The sequence below is a fragment of the Diadema setosum genome, chromosome 20, assembly GCF_964275005.1.
Source record: "Diadema setosum chromosome 20, eeDiaSeto1, whole genome shotgun sequence".
Lineage (NCBI taxonomy): Eukaryota > Metazoa > Echinodermata > Echinoidea > Diadematoida > Diadematidae > Diadema > Diadema setosum.
Genome location: NC_092704.1, coordinates 13881627 through 13902335, shown reverse-complemented (window position 1 = coordinate 13902335; position 20709 = coordinate 13881627). Strand labels below are relative to the sequence as shown.

Genomic DNA, 20709 nt, shown 5'->3' with positions numbered 1-20709 from the left:
AGCTTAAATTCATAATACACGTGAAGGCATATTAGATGTTTGTTGGCTCATAGAGTGGAGATCCACGAAAAAACTAGACTCTGTATATACAGTAAACAATCCCACAGATCATCACACAGAAAAAGGGGGTGGGCTTCAACATATATTCCACATTTAGTCACACTTAATGTGGTAGAGAAGTTTGCAATTTAATGGCTTGTCAATTCTGTCATATATCCCATTGACATCAAGTCTGGTCTCGACAAGGTGGTTGTGCTTTTGCTTTGCACAAGAAACAAAAACTCGGCTTTAGTGCTTCAAAATATGCAGTTATGGTTTATTGAGAAAAATAGTGACATCTTCTTATATCTTAGGCTTTACTGCAAAATTTTTACATGGTAGGATGTTTTGTGATACAACTGTCCTACACATTTACATCAAATGTGATATCTCAAACATTTTTTAATCACTGCTCCCAAAGGTAAACACTACTTTTAATTCCACAGATCCATGGTTTATCCAGGTCTGTTGGCAGTAGCTGGTGGGCCATTATATTTGGCAATACACTTCATTCCCATTGCCTATTCCTTACACATGTAGTCACATGCCCTTTGCTGCTCATGAACATGAAAATGTAGTGACCATGTAAAATAAACACAAAGGCAGACAAGCCCAAAAGCCTACAGGTTAGACACATTTTATTTGAAAACCTTTGGAGGCACAGTGTGCACAAATATGACACAATGAAGTCGATGACTAAGCAGATGGCAGCACAGCATACATACATACATGATTTGAAAAGTAAGGACATATCACTCCAAAGAAAGAGCATTTACCATACTTACATATGTGTATGCATGTAAATCTTGAAAAAGTGTCCTTCACAAGGTAACCTTGCTATGAATGGACATAAACTTCACATACAATGTACATATTTATGTATGCACATATACTGTTCCATTATCAGGAGAAATTCTTTAGCATTACTGAATCATGAATATGTCAGTAATGCTAAAAATTACTCAAAAAAGAGTGGCATTCATACACATCAGAAGAAATCATGTTCACTGGTAAAAGGACACTGTGATATAAAGGTTTAAATGTTCACTGGTAAACTTTTCATAATCTTCAGCAAGATTAAACACACTTCAGCATGCCCCATTCCCATGCCAGGCAAACCACATTTTAAAGTTGTACCTTATTATAACGACGTCTGATATAGTGAGTACCCGATACAATATTGTACGTGGTCCATTCCTTTTTTATTCTTTTGTTTCTATCCCTGATTTACCAAGATGCCTGATATAACCAGGAAATATAAGTGGTCCCATGCAAATCATTATGGTGTAATGAGATACACCTGGGGCCCGTTTCATAAAACTTGTCATCAGTGACAAGTTGTCATACATGTGATAAGCAACTGAAATCCTTGCATCTAATTGGCCGAGAGCAAATTTGTCATAGAAATGTGGCAGTTGTCACTGATAACAAGTTTTATGAAACGGGCCCCTGTTCGAAAGCACTAATACTGTTGTTTATGGCTGTATGACTCATGTATTTTTGCAAGAAAAACATTTCTTGAACTGTGACACGCATATATAAACATGTACAGGTTGTAAATCAATTTCTTTCTTTTTTTTAATCTTTATTTTGATACATCTTTCATAATCTCCTTTACCATCCTTGCCAGATTGGTTTCCAACACTTCACTAGCAAGAGATTGGTCATTATGCCATCCGCAACATGCGACTTCACACACTGTCTCAACCATGGTGAATTGCTGTGACATTTTGCACAGTTTATCAGTAGTCTGGAAACTAAACAGGAAGTTAATACTACCACGACTTACTGCATGTTTATATCTTAGTACACACAATAAAGTCACTCCTCTTTCCTCTGACCTTACTTTGGATATGAACATTCATTCAAGAGGATAATCCACCAATTTCACAAGTTTCAGCACTTAATTCAATTTTGATCATTGCCTTTTAAAGTGACGCTACAATAAATAAATGGCATCTCCTCGTCCAAAAAGCGATACATAAAACATGAAAATGAATAAGATGATGAGCAATACACTGTCAAACATTTTGTTTTCATGTTGAAAACTACAACACTGCTTTCAGTATTAAAGACAAGATCCAAATTAAGAACTCAAACTACAGTGGCTGGTGGCAGATTTTGTGTGTATTGATTCTTCTTCATGCAAGCGGCACAGTATACGTTTTCACAAAAATATGCAAGTTACTTTTTATGCTCACTGGAGTCTACCTCCTCCCACTCCCTTCAAGAGTGTAGCACCATGTCCAGACTACAAAATGTTGCCAGACTATGATGGTTACTGATAGCAAATTATCAAATCAATTTTTTTCCCCCCTATAAGTTGCCACAGAGACAACATTACTGGTACACTTTGGGGTTGGTTTCAAGCTTTTCCGAGACAGCTCATTCTATTACCTTGAGATATGTGCTAACTGGCTTTCTAATAGCAAACATGAGGTCATAATGCATAATGATGCAGCAAGAAAAATGAGCATTATGCACAGCAAAATAGTGATAAGCACCTCTCTCTATTCGTCTTTTTCGTTCTTAAGTTGTTGCCTTTGTTTTTTTTTTAATCTTTGAAGTACTAGTAACACTCAAAAGTTCTTCTGTACTGGCATACATGAATCGATTCCCTTCAAAACACACACATACACAACAGACAGACACACACACACACACCGTCATCTGTTATCAAACCTGTAACTCTAAATACCATGAAGGAGAAGGCATCACTCATTATTACAGTTGAACATTTTCAAAGTGACCTTGCGACCTCAAATGCACTTGCAGAGGGTGAAATGCCCATTTTCTCAAGGAATGACATGAATTAGATGGCTAACAGGGGCCACGCCACTAATTATCAGACCACATGAATACCACATGTATTTGATAATATCAAGGTTACACCTATGTCTGGACATGCACTTCTCGTCAGCTGCATTCAACAAACTTGAGAGAAAGAATCACGTTTCAAAACAATGTTTTGAATGGTGATTACGAAGTTGGTTTGAAACACAATTCTCAGGGTGCCATGTTTATCTAACCATCATATAATTGTGATCCAAGTGTTGTCAGTGTGCAGCTGCTTTGCACCGTTCGACCCTGGAAGTAGAGATCAACTGCTTACTACCAAACATTTATCTACTTGCAGAAAGGCATCGTGGTCTCAAACATGTTTTGAATCGTCCTTTGAATGGCATTTCTCAACGTTTCTATTAAATGTGTTTGAAAGCACAGTTGCGTTTACCTACTTAACCCGAAAATACCTCATATGCGTTTAGGACCATGATTCTGCCAGAAATTTTTAGATAAACGCGCTCTTCTTCACACCATGCATTTGACATTGTATTCCAGTTCATGTGCCCCACCTAGCAGCTGATTGTCTTCAATTGACAAAATCTGATGATGTATTCGGTGCTGGCTGGAATACTGACATGTTTTCTTTGGAAAGTTGACACATACACAGACACTCATGTGCACGCCTTGGATGTACGCAAACACACCTGTTATAACACATACAACCTGGACATGACACACAAGTGACTACATGGTTACAGCATAATTTCTGTATGACAGTGAACACGTTGCAAATCAATATTTTACAGGTCATTCATAATGACAAAGATAAATTGCATACATTTAAATCAAATCAAAAGAGACTGGCAACATACTGTATAAGCTGTTATATTTGCGTACAGATAATTTTGTGAATGCGGAGGTCATGGACGTTTTCGCGAGATCTTGTTTTCGCGATTTGACACCGTGGCTATTGTATGTGCACTACTAGCCTAGCGTATGGCGACAATTTTGTGTGTTGTTAGATTTGTGGTCTAGCAGTAATTCGCGTAATATGTGAAAATTAAACCCTTGCAAAATTAACAGCTTATACAGTACAACAGATTGACACTGATAATGTCTTGCATGTCAGCTCACTTAAATAAGCCGAGTCATTGCATGTGTTCCTTGTCTAAATACTGAAGGTCACAGCTTTGGAAACGTTGCTCACAAGAGCCTCAGCACCAGGTTGTGGTGTTGCCAATTTGACTACACTCCAGGATTCCCCATTGATCTGTGCACTGGATGAGAAGGCAAGCAGCTGGTTCTTATCTCCGAGACCACCTGCACATGGATGGAGCAAGAAGACAGATAAGGAGAAAAGAAGGAAGATGGCACGGGATAAGATAAGAGGGGAAAAGACAAATATTAATTTGTAAATTATGAAATATTTCTGACTTACAAAATTGTTCTAAAGATGTTGGACTACAGGTAGCAAAATGAAATTGATTCCCCATATAATGATATTACAAATAAACTGAGAGAGAAGACAATGGCATTACAAATAAAAATCATCTACTGGTTAATGAATCATTAAGAATTAAGAAAATCTAATTCAACCCAAATTTTGTCGCATTTATTGCTACTCATGTTCTCAGTGTAAAGCTCTATTTAGAAATTTCACAATGACTATAATGACAAGAAAATACAAAATATCGCATCACATTCAAATATTCATAATTACATACAGTAAAGAGGCTTGAAGGGAAGCTGCGAATAAAAGATGAAAAGTACTGATGTATTTCAGGTGACACATGCGTAAGAGTTGAGGAGCAATGGCGGATACATGGTAAGAGGAGACATTATTTATTTCTAAGAATAAGTCTTCACATGAATTACAAGTGGTTCACAGGAAAGAACAAAATATCAGTGTATTTCATGAAATTCCTGATCTTTTCCCGAGGATAAAATACCTTATATCCCCAGGTAAATTATACAATGAGGAAATGACTATCGTAAGACTATCAAGTGGGTAACTACTGAACACTTCCATGAGAATCTAACGGTAAAAGACCATCCACCAGACTTTGTGCATGGGGGTCACTAAATTACAAGGATGCTCAAGACTCTAGAAAAGGTAACATCCCCTTAAATTCACACCAAGAATGGATGGAGCTACTGAGTTCTGTTTCAATTACTGAAAGGGCAGCACTGACCGGCAAGAGCAGCAAGAACAGCTGCTGCATTCTGGGACCGATAGAGAAGACAGTTCCCGGAGAGGGGGCAGCCAGTGTCAAAGGTCGCGCTGTCCACCTCCACCAGCACGGGAACGGGGCCGAGCACCGCTCCGCCCAGACGATGGGGGTTGCCACCCACGGTGATCGTCACAGCGACAGATGCCTTGCTGTTGGCAGGGGCCGAGTCCTCGTGGTTGACATCAATCTACAATGGGAAAGGCATACCATAGAGGGTGATACACCTGCGCAGCACACAATCACCATACACGCACTCATCATGCTAAATGTAGCACGTTCATCAATAGCCATCCATGGCATTGCAGTTCTATGACATGGCTATCTAAGATGATGACAAGCACTGCTGAAAGATGCTAATGGCTAGTGTCAGTATACACCATATATTAGGTGAATATAATTTTTATGAATTGGGACTTCTGGACAATTTCACAAGTGGTTCAATTTGCGATCATGGCAATCAAAATTCACGTATAACAGTATTATCCCGCACCTTGTTCATATAATACATGTACGCAGGCATGTCACAGTCATGTGGAGATCAGGGTTAATATTTCCACTTGTTTTTGAATTTGTGAAAAGCACAAAACTCAAAAATTTGTGATATATTTCCCCAAAACATATGGCATAGAGAGTATATAACACAAATTCCATGAGCAGTAACAAGTGAAAATTGGCATGAAACAAAAGAAAATACACAGGGAAATATCGCACAGGCAGAATCTATCCAGCGAACCAGCCATGAAATCAAAAATACTTTTGAATCTGTGTGTGAGTTTTGTTTTTGTTTTTTTCATGTTTACAAACATAATTCATATACGAATTCCATGTTGGAAGAAAGGAATTCAATATTTTGAGCAAGCATAAATGCAAAGTGAAAAGGGCCTAGAATGTTCAACAATGACAACAAGACAGACAGTGAATTGGTATTTGTCTCAGAAGAGGTAAAAATTGTGTCAAAAGGTGATAAAGGGGAGAGCAAAATAGAGACTGGTAACTAACCTTTAGTCCTAACTCAGTCAGGAGAGGCTGTGCATTGACCAAGTTGATATTGTTACCACCAGTCTGGACCCTCAGTATTCCAGCAGACACTGCAGCTTTCATGTAAGATCCAGCCCTCTTGTGCTCGTCACCTGGTAACGAGGTAAGCAAACTGTGAGTATCCATTTTTTGATGTCACAAAATGCTGCAAAATGTTCTGTCAGATCCCATCTACAATTCCGTTTTAAGTTAATGATGTCAAACTTTGTCAAATATATTTCATTGGTTAAATTATATTACTCCCCAACTGCTTAAATGTTTATGTCTTGCTTATTAATAGCCCCACATGATCTGCATTCTTATGCTAAAATTTTTTGAGAAGCTGAAGAAAATATGTAAGAAATTATATGAAATGACTGAAAACAAACACAGATAGTGAAATGATTTACCCAAATGTGATTCCTACAATATACAATAGTTCGCCAATCAACATAAAGTACATCACGTGTAAAACTTTTCATATGAATTTATTTGTATGATAGTAAATGAATCTGTCGGCAAAGGAAAATGTTTAATTGGTCCCAAACACACACACATGCACAAATGCTCTTACAGTGACCACTAAATCATTCTCCTTGGACATACATCGTGGAACACATAGAACAGGGTATCGCCTCTTACCGTATGTCGTGACCTGGACTGTCGCGGCATTAAGCTGACCCTTTGCCAACGACGCTGCCATGACACCGAGCCCTTCACCAAGCTCAATCATTGGCTTTGTCTCTGGCCTCAGGGCATTGGTCAGGGCCTGGGCATTTATCTGGAGAAAGAGTCAATCAAGAAACACATGAATTATTCAGTTTCAAACAAAATGGATATCTATTACATTAGGAGTTGCACAGCTGCCAGCCTCGTAAATCAGAAACATTCTTGTGTACTTATATGGTAACACATACTTTGATGGGAAAATTGTGTTGTAATTAAAAAATATGAAAATGACTTTTGGTGAAGGGCATGCTACATGTATCTCCAAGTTCAAAAGAAACATTTTTCATTTTAACAACACATATTCTTCACTTCACTGAAAAAAAGGGCATGATAAACACAAGTTAGCAGCTCTACAGTTGGCACTGATGTAATCAAGATGAACCTAAATTTAATCTTAAAAAAAAAATGGTTGCAAACACGCAATGTAAGGCATTCTGGATAATCTTTAACAAATACATTTCACAATCAATTATTGCTGAAACCTCAAGACATAGGCATGGGTATGTTGTATTAGTAAACACATTCTCTCTATGTTTGCCAAAAAGATGTCAAAAATTTATTGTGTAACTTCTGTTCACACAGCTCCTTGACACAGACAAGGATAGAAAACCCTCACCCTTGAAATAAAAGAAACGTGCTGGATATCCGTCAAAAAGATATTCAATTTTCAATTCAACAAATTCTATTTCCGAGCAACAAAATATGACATTATGCTTACATACAACATAACTGATTAGTTAGCGAGATTGCAAAATATGTAACATATATCACATAATCTCCAACACTAGTATAAAACAAAAGTTAATAAGTACTGTATACGTCATATATTTCGCGAGTCTAAATTTTCGCGAATCGAGACTTCCCGACGATTTCGCGAGTGGTTAAATTCGCGATCGTGGTGTCTTGTACTGAATGGAGAAAATGTGTACGCGTACATCACATTTATATCAAGATCAGAGTAAATATTTTCGTGTGTGTTTTTAATATCGCGATTAGCAGCCGACTTGCAAAATATGCGAAAATAAACCTCGCGAAATATTCGGCGTATACAGTACTCTGTAGTCATACGAAATACTGTAGAACTAGAAATGTTTGCATGCATTTTAATTTCGCGAGCCATGATTCGCAAAATTAAAATGCATGTGAAAGTTTCTGTTTACACCATATGCATTGAATAACAGTGTCAATTTGCAAAAATACCACGCTGTAAATAGGCCATTGGCTCCAATTTGCAAAAAATTTCAAGCTGCAAATATACAATTGCTCCATCTTGTTTTACAGTATAAGATATGTTGGAAATGAAGAAATTGACTTGAAGGTACAGCTTGTACTTATGTGGATCATTATGGGGAAAAAAGTATACATGGGATAATATAAAAGTATGTTAAATTCAGGAAGGACCATTATACAGTCAAAATGAACCCATGAAGACGGAGCACATTTCACTGTCTAGAATGTATTTTCAAGACAGCAGGCAAGATAGAGACTTACCGCACCAAACAACGACTTTCCATTGGCTCCGTCCACAAACTGCTCGGCAATCTCGCATGCAACACGCTCCTGGGCCTCCACCGTACTGGCACCAAGATGGGGCGTAACAATGACCTTGGCATGCTGAACAAGGGTAGTGTTGGTTGGTGGTTCCTGCAACAAACAGTCACAGATATTAAGCGTTAGAATGAGCTTGCCATACACATGTCATTACCTCTGAGTTTAATCATCAACATTTGCTATTACTGTGACAGTGGAAAGTTCTGCTGTGTAGAAATTTTGGCACATTTTATGTGACATGAATCTGACATAAAAATAAAAGCAGGCAATTTTTTTTTCTTGTCATATACATTGTAAATACCATATTATATTTCTTTTTCTGCTGAATTAAGTTCAACATTCATATCTTAACTAGCCTGGTGTTAAAAAAAATATGAGTGCAAAAATTTCAACTTTAACAGGTTTGTATCTATAAAATTTACCACACTCTTGTAGCATCAATATTTTTGCCTTAAACACTCTGAGATTAAGAAATTTATATATATATGTCTGCTGGACACTGATGTACCTCAGTACCAAATTTTCTCTTTCATACATGATCATGTGCATCCTCAGAGATTAACACAGGAGAGAAACTGTGATGCCTGTATGAATCCTTTAAGATCTATTTATCTAGACTTTCTGTCTGTGCTTTTAAATACCTATTACTACTCCTTTATACTTCAAATGAAACTGTAATAATCATGCCCCACAAAAAAAAAAAATATTACTCCTCACATAGACACCACATTAATACACTCCCACTCACAAAGTAAGACACACACACATACATCCACATGCATCCTAGTATTTGGCTCCAGATTGTAGCTAATCAACTATCCAAATACATGTTTGAAAGTTACTGCACGATTTATTCAACCTACAACACACACACCCAGGCTCACCTCAACGAACACGTCTAGAGCAGCGCCACCACACTGACCAGCGTCCAGGGCTCGCACGAGGGCCTCCTCGTCAATGATGCCACCGCGGGCAACGTTGACGACTTTGACTCCAGGTTTGCACAGCTGAAAGGACTTATCTCCAAGCAGACCTGGATGACAGGAATATTATTTCATAGTTTGTGATTTTCAGCTGTACCAAGTTTATAATTCAGCGATCTTTTTTTTTTTTAACAACCCTGTTTGAAATAAAATATGAAATGACATCTGTTTGGACAATAGAACCATCTACCAAGCACTAAATAAAGCTAACCTCCATTTCTGCTGTGCAGGCTTTACTGGAGAGCCTTTCAAATAATATGATGTAATACATCAACTTCATTTCAAAATATTTACCAATGACATCTAAATTTCATTTGCCAATCATATGAAGATTCAGGAACTATCCTGCAGCTCAACAAACAGTATGAATGTCTACCTCCAATATTTATTTTGCTCTTTGCATTCCACACCACACTATCACTCTTACCAGAATAATGACATGGCAATATAGCTCTCATAGGAAGTTTTCTCATTTTGTGAATGACACAGTTATACCTGCCAAACCCACAATTCAATAAACCGGAATATATGGGCAAGATTGTTGCAAAATGTGATTTTTAGCCTACTCCCATACACCACTCTTAACAGCCATTTGCAAAAATTATGAATACAAGGTTGAATGAATCTCCTTCTTTTCTGAATAAAATAATGAATAGTTGGCAGGCATGCACTCTCTACCTTTGGTCTGTGGAATGAGGGGTGTGTGCACAGTGATGTAGTCACACTTTGGCCACATTTCCTCCAGTGTCATCCACTCTATGTTGGACTGCCTGGCATCTTCCGCCGACACGATGGGGTCGTATCCAATCGTCTGCATTCAATGGATGTAAGAAGAACATATGCATGTAGAATGAATTTCCATGTTATATTCCAAATGCCAGACTAGACTCAAGTGACCTGGCTTTTACCAATAAAAGAGTGTGCTTATAGGGATTTCAAGACAGAACAATTCAAAATTGCCTCAAATTGATGTCCCACATGGGAAACAAATTATGTGTTTTCATGTTACTCAGGGCTCGACCTTAACTTTTTTTCTAGGAAGCCAGCCGGGCTCCTCAGGGACCTTTTTAGGGAGCCAAATTGAGTTTTAGAGAGCCACGTTTCCCTCAGTCACAATCAGCAGTAGAGGTCTATTACATGTACATGTATTAACCTGGTGGAGAAGATTTCGTTTAGATATAACATGCATTTCTCCAGACACAAGCCGGAGATACCTGGTTCTTAGTATCTAACGGGTTTTAGCACAGTCACAGTGTGTGTGTGTGTGTGTGTGTGCCTGTGCCTGCCGTGCACCTGCGTGTGTGTGTGTAGGTGTTTTGTGTGGTCCCTCTCCCATTCCCTTGTGTAATTTCTTACCCTGGTCTGTTCATAATTATTGTCTTTCTTTATCGGTTCTTCTTTTTTTAGCTGCAAGGTGTGGGTTAGAAACAATTATGTAACGCCACATGTTGATTGATCAGCAGAGCTGCCAACCTTTGGAAGCACAAATCCGTACTCAGCAGCTCCAAAATCCGTATTTTCCACCAGAATCTGTATTTTTTCCATCTCCCTCTTTTTTGCCATTTTGAATTAAACTTGTCGACTTATAAGGCCTACAAGCTCTTTAACATAACATTACGACACATGCCGAAGTATCGAGCTGGTCACTAGCACGATAAAGAATCCAAACTACGCAATGTTCAGCGTTGATTGATTGCTTTCTCTCAATGCATGTGTACAAGACTACAAGTGCATGTATGTACCTCCAGAAACTTGCTGGGCTGGTTATGGAAGCTTCCACTATCTAGCAGGGAAGGGGATGCTTTCATCTTCTCAAGAAAGCTTCTGTGTGAGTGAATGCAAAACTCTGTTCGGTGTTTTCAACTATTGTTTACTATAAAACATAATCATGCGCTGTTTTCAGGCTTTTTAATTTTACTGGATTTTAAACATCAGTATTTTCCGAAAGTACCGGTATTCCAATTTCTTTTACCCTGACTGGAATCGGAAAGTCTGCTATAACGATGATCGCAAAATGCCGCGCTGCGTGTGGTTGTGCCAATGTGCAAACACGTGGTTGTACTTTCAAGTTTAAAGGAATGCGCCATGTGCTCCTGCCTATAAGAGGTTACTGCAAGTTCGATGGATCAAATGTGCCATAGTAGCTGAGCTGATGGCTTGTTTACGGTATTTAACATGCAGTTTACATTCGATACGAAGAAGTCATTACGTCTTTCACGAGGAAAAACATACAAAACAAACAAAAAACACCTACGAACGAATGTTGATAGCCAAAACTTTGAAAAGTAATAAGCAGTTATGATGAGCATGAACTGAAATTAATTTTCATGATTTTGCTGTCTAACCATGTGATGACTGCATCTCATTGGACCTACTTCATAGTGAATTTGTCTGGGCATACGAGACCTTTTAAGTATTTCTGTGATTGCCTTTTTAATTGACTGATTAATCGATCCTTTTTTATTGTTCAGGGAACATAAGATATTCGATTAAGTACACCATATTCGACTGATGTTTCCTGCTATGCGCCAAAAGAAAGGCTATAAAATTGTAGAATCACGGTATCTTTGCAATGATTCCTTTAATTCAACTGAGCTGGTTCTTCTCGAGATCGATATTTTCAGGATATTTACACGCTGTTTATTCCAGTGCGCGCATTCTTTCGTCTGGCACGCACGTGCGCACCTGGGTGTGGCACCTGCTTTTGTGGAAATTTCCACAAGGGGAGAGGGGTGGGTGTCAAGTTTCTTCGAGCCGAAGAGACTGCGCGCACGTATTCAGTATTTCACAATCTCTTCGCTCTAATTTATTGTAATTCATGACATGCTTTCTCCTTATTCTGTGCTGATATTGAACATTTAGATTTAACTTTACGAAGGTTGGTAGATCGTGGATCTTTTTGTTGTGAGGTGTATGTAATTTCTTTTTTTTTAATCATTCTTTGGAGGGGAAAGAAGAGTAAGGGGGAAGAAGAATAAGAGGGAAAGTGAAATAAAACGAACGGCACGTACGCTCAGCATTTGCAGTAAGCCGTCTTTTCATACCAGCGTAGTTTTCATCATCACCATCAGACATCACTCAGATCATTTTAGCCTTTTCCTATCAACATTAAGAAACACGCACAGTCCCTCAAAATAAAAACCGAGGAAATTAAACAACAAATACAAAGTATCAACACATCCCAACAACACAAATATTTAGAAAAGACAACACACGTCGCTTCGATTCGAAAAAGTATTGCAGCAAAGCGGAGAAATCGCTGTTACGAAAATAACAGTGCGAGACACTTGAAAGAATTGTTTAAATATTTCAAAGTATAAAGGGAACGGATAAAGTGATATAAAATGGAAGAAATCGTACCAAACGAGGTGTGAGAAACGACAGAAATAGAACGATAAGTTTAGTAGTATAGGCCCTAGCAAAAGTTTGCAGCAACGAAAGCTACGCGAAAATTAATACACATTGGAAACTCTGTATTGCGACGAGATCCTTGGGATCGTCAATAAACGATACAAAACAAAGGAAATTAATTCATTTTGACCGGAAAATACTTTGTTATAAGTATTCTGTTATATGAGATCTCCTTTAATAGGCCTAGAAATACATCGAGTTTCCACGATACTCGGGAAAGAAAGTTCGAACGCTTTTCACCTGCACATTTACTGCAGTGCTCATCAATACACGAACAGAAACTCACCTCTTCCTTGCAGAAAAATGATGCAATAACGTTACAAAACACACACACAACATTCTAAAAATCATTTCGTACTTGGGAGGCAAGGGAAAAGCGGAAGAAGTAGAGAAAAAGAAGCAGACATTGCACAACGGAGTGCTTCTACCCCGACTCAAAACGAAATAAACTGTTTATAGTGGCAGCTGGCTACAGTGTGTGATAGCTAAGCTACTATACTCACGCTCCCCAGCCGGCCACACATGGGGATACCACGGCGATCGATGTAAACATCCACGGTCCGTAGGCGACAGGGATTCAGGCGCGCGAAGTTCCATTCGGCGTACACAGTACGCAAGCAGTGCGCACACTACTAGTATTCTATAATAGAAGATAGGAACACACACACGTCGGGTACACACAGACACACACACATGCGGGCAACGTGGGCCGGCTGGAGAATGAAATATGTTCAGTGTGTAGTCTATATTGCAATTGCAGGGATAATAACTTCGAGCGTCAGGGCTCGCTGCGCGCGCCGGGGCCGCTCGCGCTCGTCAATAGTGTGATTGTGTACATAAACTATGATTCTGTCTTGAAACGTGAGGCTATACGGCAAAAAAACTTAAGGAGCCAGCCGGGCTTTTTTCATACATTTCTGGGGAGCCCGTAGCGATTCTGGGGAGCCAATGGTCCCCGGGCTCCCGCTAAGGTCGAGCCCTGTTACTATAAACAAGTTTAACAAATGCCATTGCACGTAAATATATAAGTTTTGCTCAGAGTAGGGGAAGGTAAATTACAATGTCTTTTGTCAATCACGTTGGTACTTTAGCAATGATTGACAGATGTCAATGACATAATCTTGGTGAGGATTTCCCCCCCCCCCCCCCCAGTGTATCCGAGTGATCGGAATGAAACAAGTCAAAAAACTATTTCAAAATATATGACACACATTTCAATATTCTTTTGGCCACATAAGTGAAGATCAGGGTATTATGAATCAATAAAAATCAAAATCATTCGCATTGTATAGTTCCTACTGAAAAATGCCTCACACAACAGGGCTTCAATTGGACAGGCCACTAGCTAAAATTCCTTGATGTATTCAGAGCCTAATTGTGATGTCACAGTAGTCTGGGAATAAACATTCTCATTTTACCGTCATGCCAAAGGACTGCATGCGCTGAGCCACCTCCTTGCCGATGCGGCCGAGACCCACAATGCCGAGGGTCTTGCCGAAGAGCTCTGAGCCCATGAATGCCTTCCTGTCCCACTTGCCATTTTTCAGGGTGTGGTGGGCCTGGGGCAGGCTCCTGATTGGTGGAAAATGGAGGACAGACCACACACAATTTGTACGGCATCAATGCAGCAAATAAAAATTCTTGTTACTAAAAAAAAAAAAGAAAGAACAAATTAAAACCAAAAAAAAAAACCACTGTACAACATTTTACACAAAAACAAGTTAAATGATACAGAGCAATACTTCATGTAAGAATCACAACCATCTCTTTACAAGATAATAAACATAAACATGACATATGAAATATATTAAGAAACAAAATTAGGAGTTTTGTTCTGTTGTGTTTTTGTTTTGTTTTGTTTTTTGCCACAAGGAATACCAATCATGCAGTATTCTAAACTGGCTTCCAATTTATGATCAGTGAATCATTGACTTTAGTGTATAGCTTAGTATGCAAGTCTTATCATTATGCAGTTGATACACTACGATAAGTGAAGTATACTGTGTCTAGAGTATATTTGCCCACTGGGGCAATGGGTCACACAGAGACTTGTGGCTCATCAGTCATCAGTAGGGGCTGCGGAACTGCCCCCCCCCCCCCACAATAAAATAATCTATGGCATCTTATCTGCAACTTAGAGTGCGTGTTGAATCAGTAGACCAATCTAACAGTGACTTGCAATTCTCACATTACCTCCTTTGAAAGCTGTAAAATTTCTTCCAAAGCCTTGATACACAATTTCTTTCAGGGACAAAGAGAATTGTCCAAGCCACTTCAACTTTGCACATGTGCATACAATGTCGTACACATTCTACAGTTGCTACATCCAGTTACAATTTACAATCCAGAACCAAATGAATAAGTGGCCTAAAGGAAGATGTGATAAATAGTGTATACTGTAATTCTTTGACACTACATTTCTGGTAAAGATGTCTAAGACATGTTGCTGGTACATTGTATATGAATGCTGCAGCAAAATGTCACAGTATGAATGACCTCTCGGTTATTATGTATGCTACTCCAGTGTCCTGACCCAATTTGCTGATCCAGTGAGTAAACAATTGCTATCAACGTCAAATAAAAGACGACAATGCAAATATTGGTTTAATCCACAACACACTGAGTGGTACTGACATTCATAATTCGAGGCCAAGTAGTCCTTCACAGATACGATTCTTACACAAAAGCATGCCTGAAGTATTAAACCCCATTAACCTTCACATTCGTCCTTGTTTTTCTTTTGCCAGTACAATGACCGAGAGAAACTGGGACCCTGTACTCTTCTAACTTGCAGGGACTCTGCTTGTCATCTAAATAGTAATCTTCCTCTCTTTGTTTGTTTGTTTGTTGTTGTTGTTGGTTTTTTTTTTTTGATAATCTGTAGCACTTCATGGGCTAAGCAACACAAAACAGATTTGTTAAGTTCTCTGAAGCTAACAAATAGAGTTCAAGTCAGACAATGACAAATATATTTTTCTTCCTGAAGTATACCTCTCATTTTCTACAATTCTCACTGTTGCAAAAAGGGAAATACACTGTATACCAAAATGTTGAAGTACCAATTGGACATAGCTGAGCGCAATTTGCAACCAGTTATTCCCAATGATGCAGGTGTCTTAATTGACACTAAAGAATATCACATTGTATAAAGTGACATTCCTGAATGTTATTGCATTTTGATACACTGTTGCGTGGAAGTTTTCATTATTTCATGCCTCAATATTCGTGGGGTTTTTTTACAAACTTTTTAAAAGAAAATATAATAACATTAGATTGCTACCTTCCTGTTGCATATTTTTTTTTCTTTTACCTGCATCATCTAAAACTTGAATCAAATAGTGTTTGTGCATTTCATTGTCAATATTTCGATGTGCTTGCTCTGCTCCACTGCCATGCTATCCCTCGATACGCTCAAAGTTTTTGAACCCGTTGAAAACTAGTCACGTGTATACTTCTAAGGCAGGTGTCTATGAGAAACGTATGTTATAGCAATATCAGCTCGTCCTAAACAGGTTAAGTTCCTGATTTGAACATGTATAAAGAACAAATTAATTTGTCTCATCTGTATGCCTGTAAATATGGCAACCACCAGCAAGCAGAAGTGATGCCCTTGTTACCATGGTAACTGACTCTCACGATGAAGCCAAGATGATTCTCACCTTGACAAACAGCAGATCATGGCACAGGTGTGTTCTGCAGCACTGAGTGTATTTCCTCCAGGAGTACTGGACAAACACAAGGGAAAAGGAGAAGAAAAGGTGAGGCATAAAATGTGAACATTAATTTCTGCCAGATGTTGACACTAAAATCATAATCAACATTTCATTCTTGAGTGTGCCACATGGTTCTGTGCTGTCTGACATGACCATGTATGGATGTGACAACTTGATTAATGACATTAACCAGCGAAAGCTCATTATATCTGCGTGGCAGTTTAAGTAGTAATTTCACTTGCCATTTGAAAACACTGAACTGAAACAATTTGTTTTGTTTTCTTTTGTTGTTGTTGTTGTTGATGAACAGAGGATGCTATAAATTGTTATATGGATATTTGTACCACGGAACTATCTTCCAGTTCTAAACAACTGTTTCTATCGAATATTGCAAATAAACAGCACAACCAAATGATAGTCCATCACTATCGTGAGGTACTTTGTATGAAAAGGCTCCAATACTGATCACGCCAACTTTAAAATCAAGACTCGTACTTCATCACGATGACACCCTGTCGAGTAGCTGCAGATATGTCAATGTTGTCGACACCAGTACCGGCCCTCCCGATGATCTTCAACCTTGTCCCCGCTTGGATGACCTCAGCAGTGACCTTTGTAGCAGACCGCACGATGAGTCCATCATAGTTCTGGTGAGGAAAGGAGATATGAGTTTGTGATTATTGTCAAGTTCACTCAGGCACTGGTGAGAAAATAAAACCTAAGGAGAAACTTACTTTTGATAAAAGCCATGATATGAAAGAAGATTAATAAGTAGTAAATGTTTCAACATATCTAGACAAATACAACCATGATGCTGTAACCAAAGTTTTTGTATAATCTATCATATCTTTGGGGCACACTGTTGTATACCAGTTTGAGGGCTTTCTGCTTTACCCTCACCCCCCCCCCCCTTTCACTCATGCTGTTATTTACCCTTTTCCTATCCTTCACATTCGTGTTGTTCCTTCATCTTGTTTGATGTTGCCTCCCTATTCATCAATCTTTCACAGGTTGCCCTCTATGATCCTTGGGATCATCACTAGCCCTATCTTTCCCTTTGGTTAGCTCACCCCTTCACTGTAACCCCGCTCCTTAATTCCCTCCCTTCGACACCTAAACCTACCCCTCTTGTTTGCTTTGTTCTGTGTCCCTAGCCCCATCCCAGACAGTGAATGTTGTGCATTGTCCACTAGTGTCTGCTTACCCTGTATGTTTGTCATTTTGCCTCTGAGGAAGGTTCTGCTAGGATCAAAAGCTCAGGCCCCTTACAATCACAGCATCCAATGGACTGCCTGCTAAAATGACTTGGGAAGACATCTCTTGCTAATAAATTAGTTCTATAAAACATGAAGCGCTTAATTCTCGTAAGCTTGCAAGAGGCACAATTAATGACTTTCTCTGGTGTAAAAAAAAAAAAAAAAAAAAAAAAAAAAACGGTATGAAGAGCCCATTGGAAATAGCAATTAAAGTACAGGAAATATTTAATTTTGAGGGAGTTTGATGAAATAATTATATATACGTATTAAAAAGCCCCATCTGTCAAAGCTTGAAGGAGCCAAGCTTATAACGATCAATATGCCTACAGCAATTTCTCTCCTTCCTGTATTTGCTATCATTCAATTTGTCTTTTTACTATTTCAAAGAATCTACACATGCAGAGCTGAAAATCAGTTGTTTCTTGCAATCTTGGTTTTCATCCCTAAATTTACGTCATTTATATTGCCAGATAAGATATATCCTTTATGCAGAAAATACTCCAGTCACAACTGTCGTTGAGGTACCTGCACCTCGTCAGGATGTCAGGGGTCCGAATATCGTCACCCTGCCTGAATATAAAAGCGCACTGAACAAAAATTTATGCCTGAGAGACTGTGTTCAGGCTGTTACAGTTGAAACTTTGTAGGGTTACCACAACTAAGCAAACTGACGTACGTGAAAATCAAAGTTTTTCTTGAAAATCTTACATCATGTTAGGAATATGTTTATCAGTATCACCATCATCTGCACGTGATCTTTTATGTGCTAGAGCGGGGTGGCGAGGTGTGGGTCCCTTCCTTTAATAGCGCACATCACATGAATTCTGCATCATCGCATTTGACGATAGCTGCAAATTTCCGGTATTGATTGTTGAACTTGTGGTTCCATTTGAATCTTCAGCAGTTTTCCTTATATTAAAGTCAGTTGGATTTCATAAAATTTAAGTGACGTAGTCAATGGTAGTGTGATTGAAACATGCTTTTTTAAAACATTAGCTATGACGAGGTGCAGGTCACTCAAGCATACTCCCTGTAGGTGGAGTACAGTCTATTATATACAAATTCAGTGCATATTAATAGCCTAAACGTTTCTTCTAGATCAACATGCCATAATAGGTATATTATCATGATATGCCATATCAATTAGACTTTATAACTACAGATGCAGGCCATGTACGGTACATAAATTTAACTGCAGAAAAGTTGATGCCAAGTTTATCATTCAAATCATGCTTCTTCTTTTTTTAAATCAAGATGCATGATGGAGAAAATTCACGCATGAATAAACTTGAAAGAAAGAGACATGTCTCCCCTAGCACTCGCAGGCACTCGCAGGTTCAGTCACACAGCTAGCTAGGCCAACGCGCAATGTCAATGACATTACCCACATGACAGTGACAGGGACATGCACCAGCAGGAGGATTTCCCCCAAAACAGCTGATCATGCGAGCGATAGGATTTGGTGCGTGCTCGACTTTGTCTCGTAAGCAGGCCTAGGATGCTGTGCATGCATGCTCGCTCCCAGGGTATAAGTTCTGCCAACTCACCGGGATTTCTGCCAGCAACTCTTCCTTGCTCAATTTTGTCTTGTTGTCCACAGCAATTCCATTTTCCTTCAAGATTTCTGTGCATCTCGGAGATACACTGTCGCTGATAAGAACACGCTGCAAAGTGTATGCCATCCTTGTTCTGATAAGATTTAAGCAATTCAAGCAAAACGAATTTCACGAGCTTCGCAGCCGGTATCTTTCACGAGCAGACGCTCTTGTGAGCATGTAGAAATTAATGCCGCTGTATATTCGGGGTGGGAAATACACAGCTGGCATGGGGGACCGGACCCGATGGTAGTTTTCCACTCAGCTACAGGTTTACACACTGTACCCGTACCCGCCTGCGCCTACACACCCGTACCCGTTGCTTGCGCGCCACGCGTGTGTAACATGTACAGGAAACTTACAAAGCTCGTACGGAGAGACTGCGGCATGTCAACCACCGGTACCATGTGCGATGGTGGTAATTGCGCATGCGCAAGGAAGAGACCAAAAGAATGGTTCGAATTTTTTTGTTTTGTTTTTTTTTTTGTTTTAGCGGGCTTGTGGCACAGTGTGGATCGATAAAAATCAATGCATGATAATTGACCAATCAGATTACAGAGATTCTAAAGCCTATCTTATATCTTTGAATTACCGAATGACGGGATGTCATTTTTTTTCCCCCTCAGCTCCTCATCTCTCGATCGCTTTCTCTGCTACCTTTCTCTCAACGTTTCATATTATGTGCGCTCACGTTTGTTTTTTTATTTTTTATTGCAATTCTCCTGCCTTGTTTTCAACCCCGACCCGTCGATTACTTAGTATATCTAAAGGCGTCTATAACAGAAAAGTTTTTTTTTTTTTTTTTTTTTTAAGCATCGATATCGCAGTGGACACTTCCACTGCTTTACTAGCATCACTTGAAAGTGGAATATATCAGCTGCAGATTTTAAGATCTGCATGACTTGAAGAGAGATGTTAGACAAAGAAGAGTAAAAACATTTTTTTTTTTTTAACGACTTGATCCTTTTACTCACTCTTGCCTGGTCTCGGCCTCCCCTTTTATGAATAGTTTACCTCAAAACTGTCATATAAATTGTATTCTCTGAAGATGTATGTCGCAATAAATTATTCTCATCTTGTAATTTTTGTTGTGTTGCAAACACTCCATAGGCCTATATATGCTGCTATTTTTTACTGTTCATCCTGTGTAATGTTCACTGTTATAACAAATAACGAAGCAAAATAACAGAGGAGGAAAGGATAATAGGCATAATATGTGTGATTCCTTCTTTTGTGAAAATATGAAATTAGTTACGTATCTTGATCATTTTTGATCAAATTTGCTGAAGTTTTAATTGCTATGTTTGTTTATTTTTGTCTAGATCTTCTCTTTACAAGAAAATACATAAAAATTGTAAGCCTACAGGAGCTACATGTACTGCCTATCGACAAAGACGATA

At 38.9% G+C, this 20709-nt stretch overlaps 1 protein-coding gene across 1 annotated transcript; it reads right to left on the bottom strand.

Annotated features, from left to right (window-relative positions):
• Positions 1–304: 304 nt before the first annotated feature.
• On the bottom strand, positions 305–19493 carry LOC140243765 (D-3-phosphoglycerate dehydrogenase-like). The gene is made up of 11 exons (XM_072323434.1): positions 19262–19493; positions 16954–17105; positions 16405–16470; positions 14164–14317; positions 10013–10145; positions 9236–9384; positions 8292–8444; positions 6714–6852; positions 6054–6184; positions 5016–5241; positions 305–4143 (listed from the first exon to the last, which is right to left on the bottom strand). The coding sequence occupies exons 1-11, from the start codon at positions 19394–19396 to the stop codon at positions 3992–3994; spliced, it is 1590 nt and encodes a 529-aa protein (XP_072179535.1). The 5' UTR covers positions 19397–19493; the 3' UTR covers positions 305–3991.
• Between the last annotated feature and the right edge of the window lie 1216 nt (positions 19494–20709).

Bases quoted from the DNA above. Each gene is read 5' to 3' on its own strand.
- LOC140243765 (XM_072323434.1), bottom strand. From the start codon at position 19,396: ATGGCATACACTTTGCAGCGTGTTCTTATCAGCGACAGTGTATCTCCG. The intron at 16,471-16,953 runs GTACGAGTCTTG...GTGTTTGTCCAG, and splicing joins CAGGGTGTCATCGTGATGAA to TACTCCTGGAGGAAATACAC. The intron at 6,185-6,713 runs GTAAGAGGCGAT...CCTCGTTACCAG, and splicing joins AGTCCAGGTCACGACATACG to GTGACGAGCACAAGAGGGCT.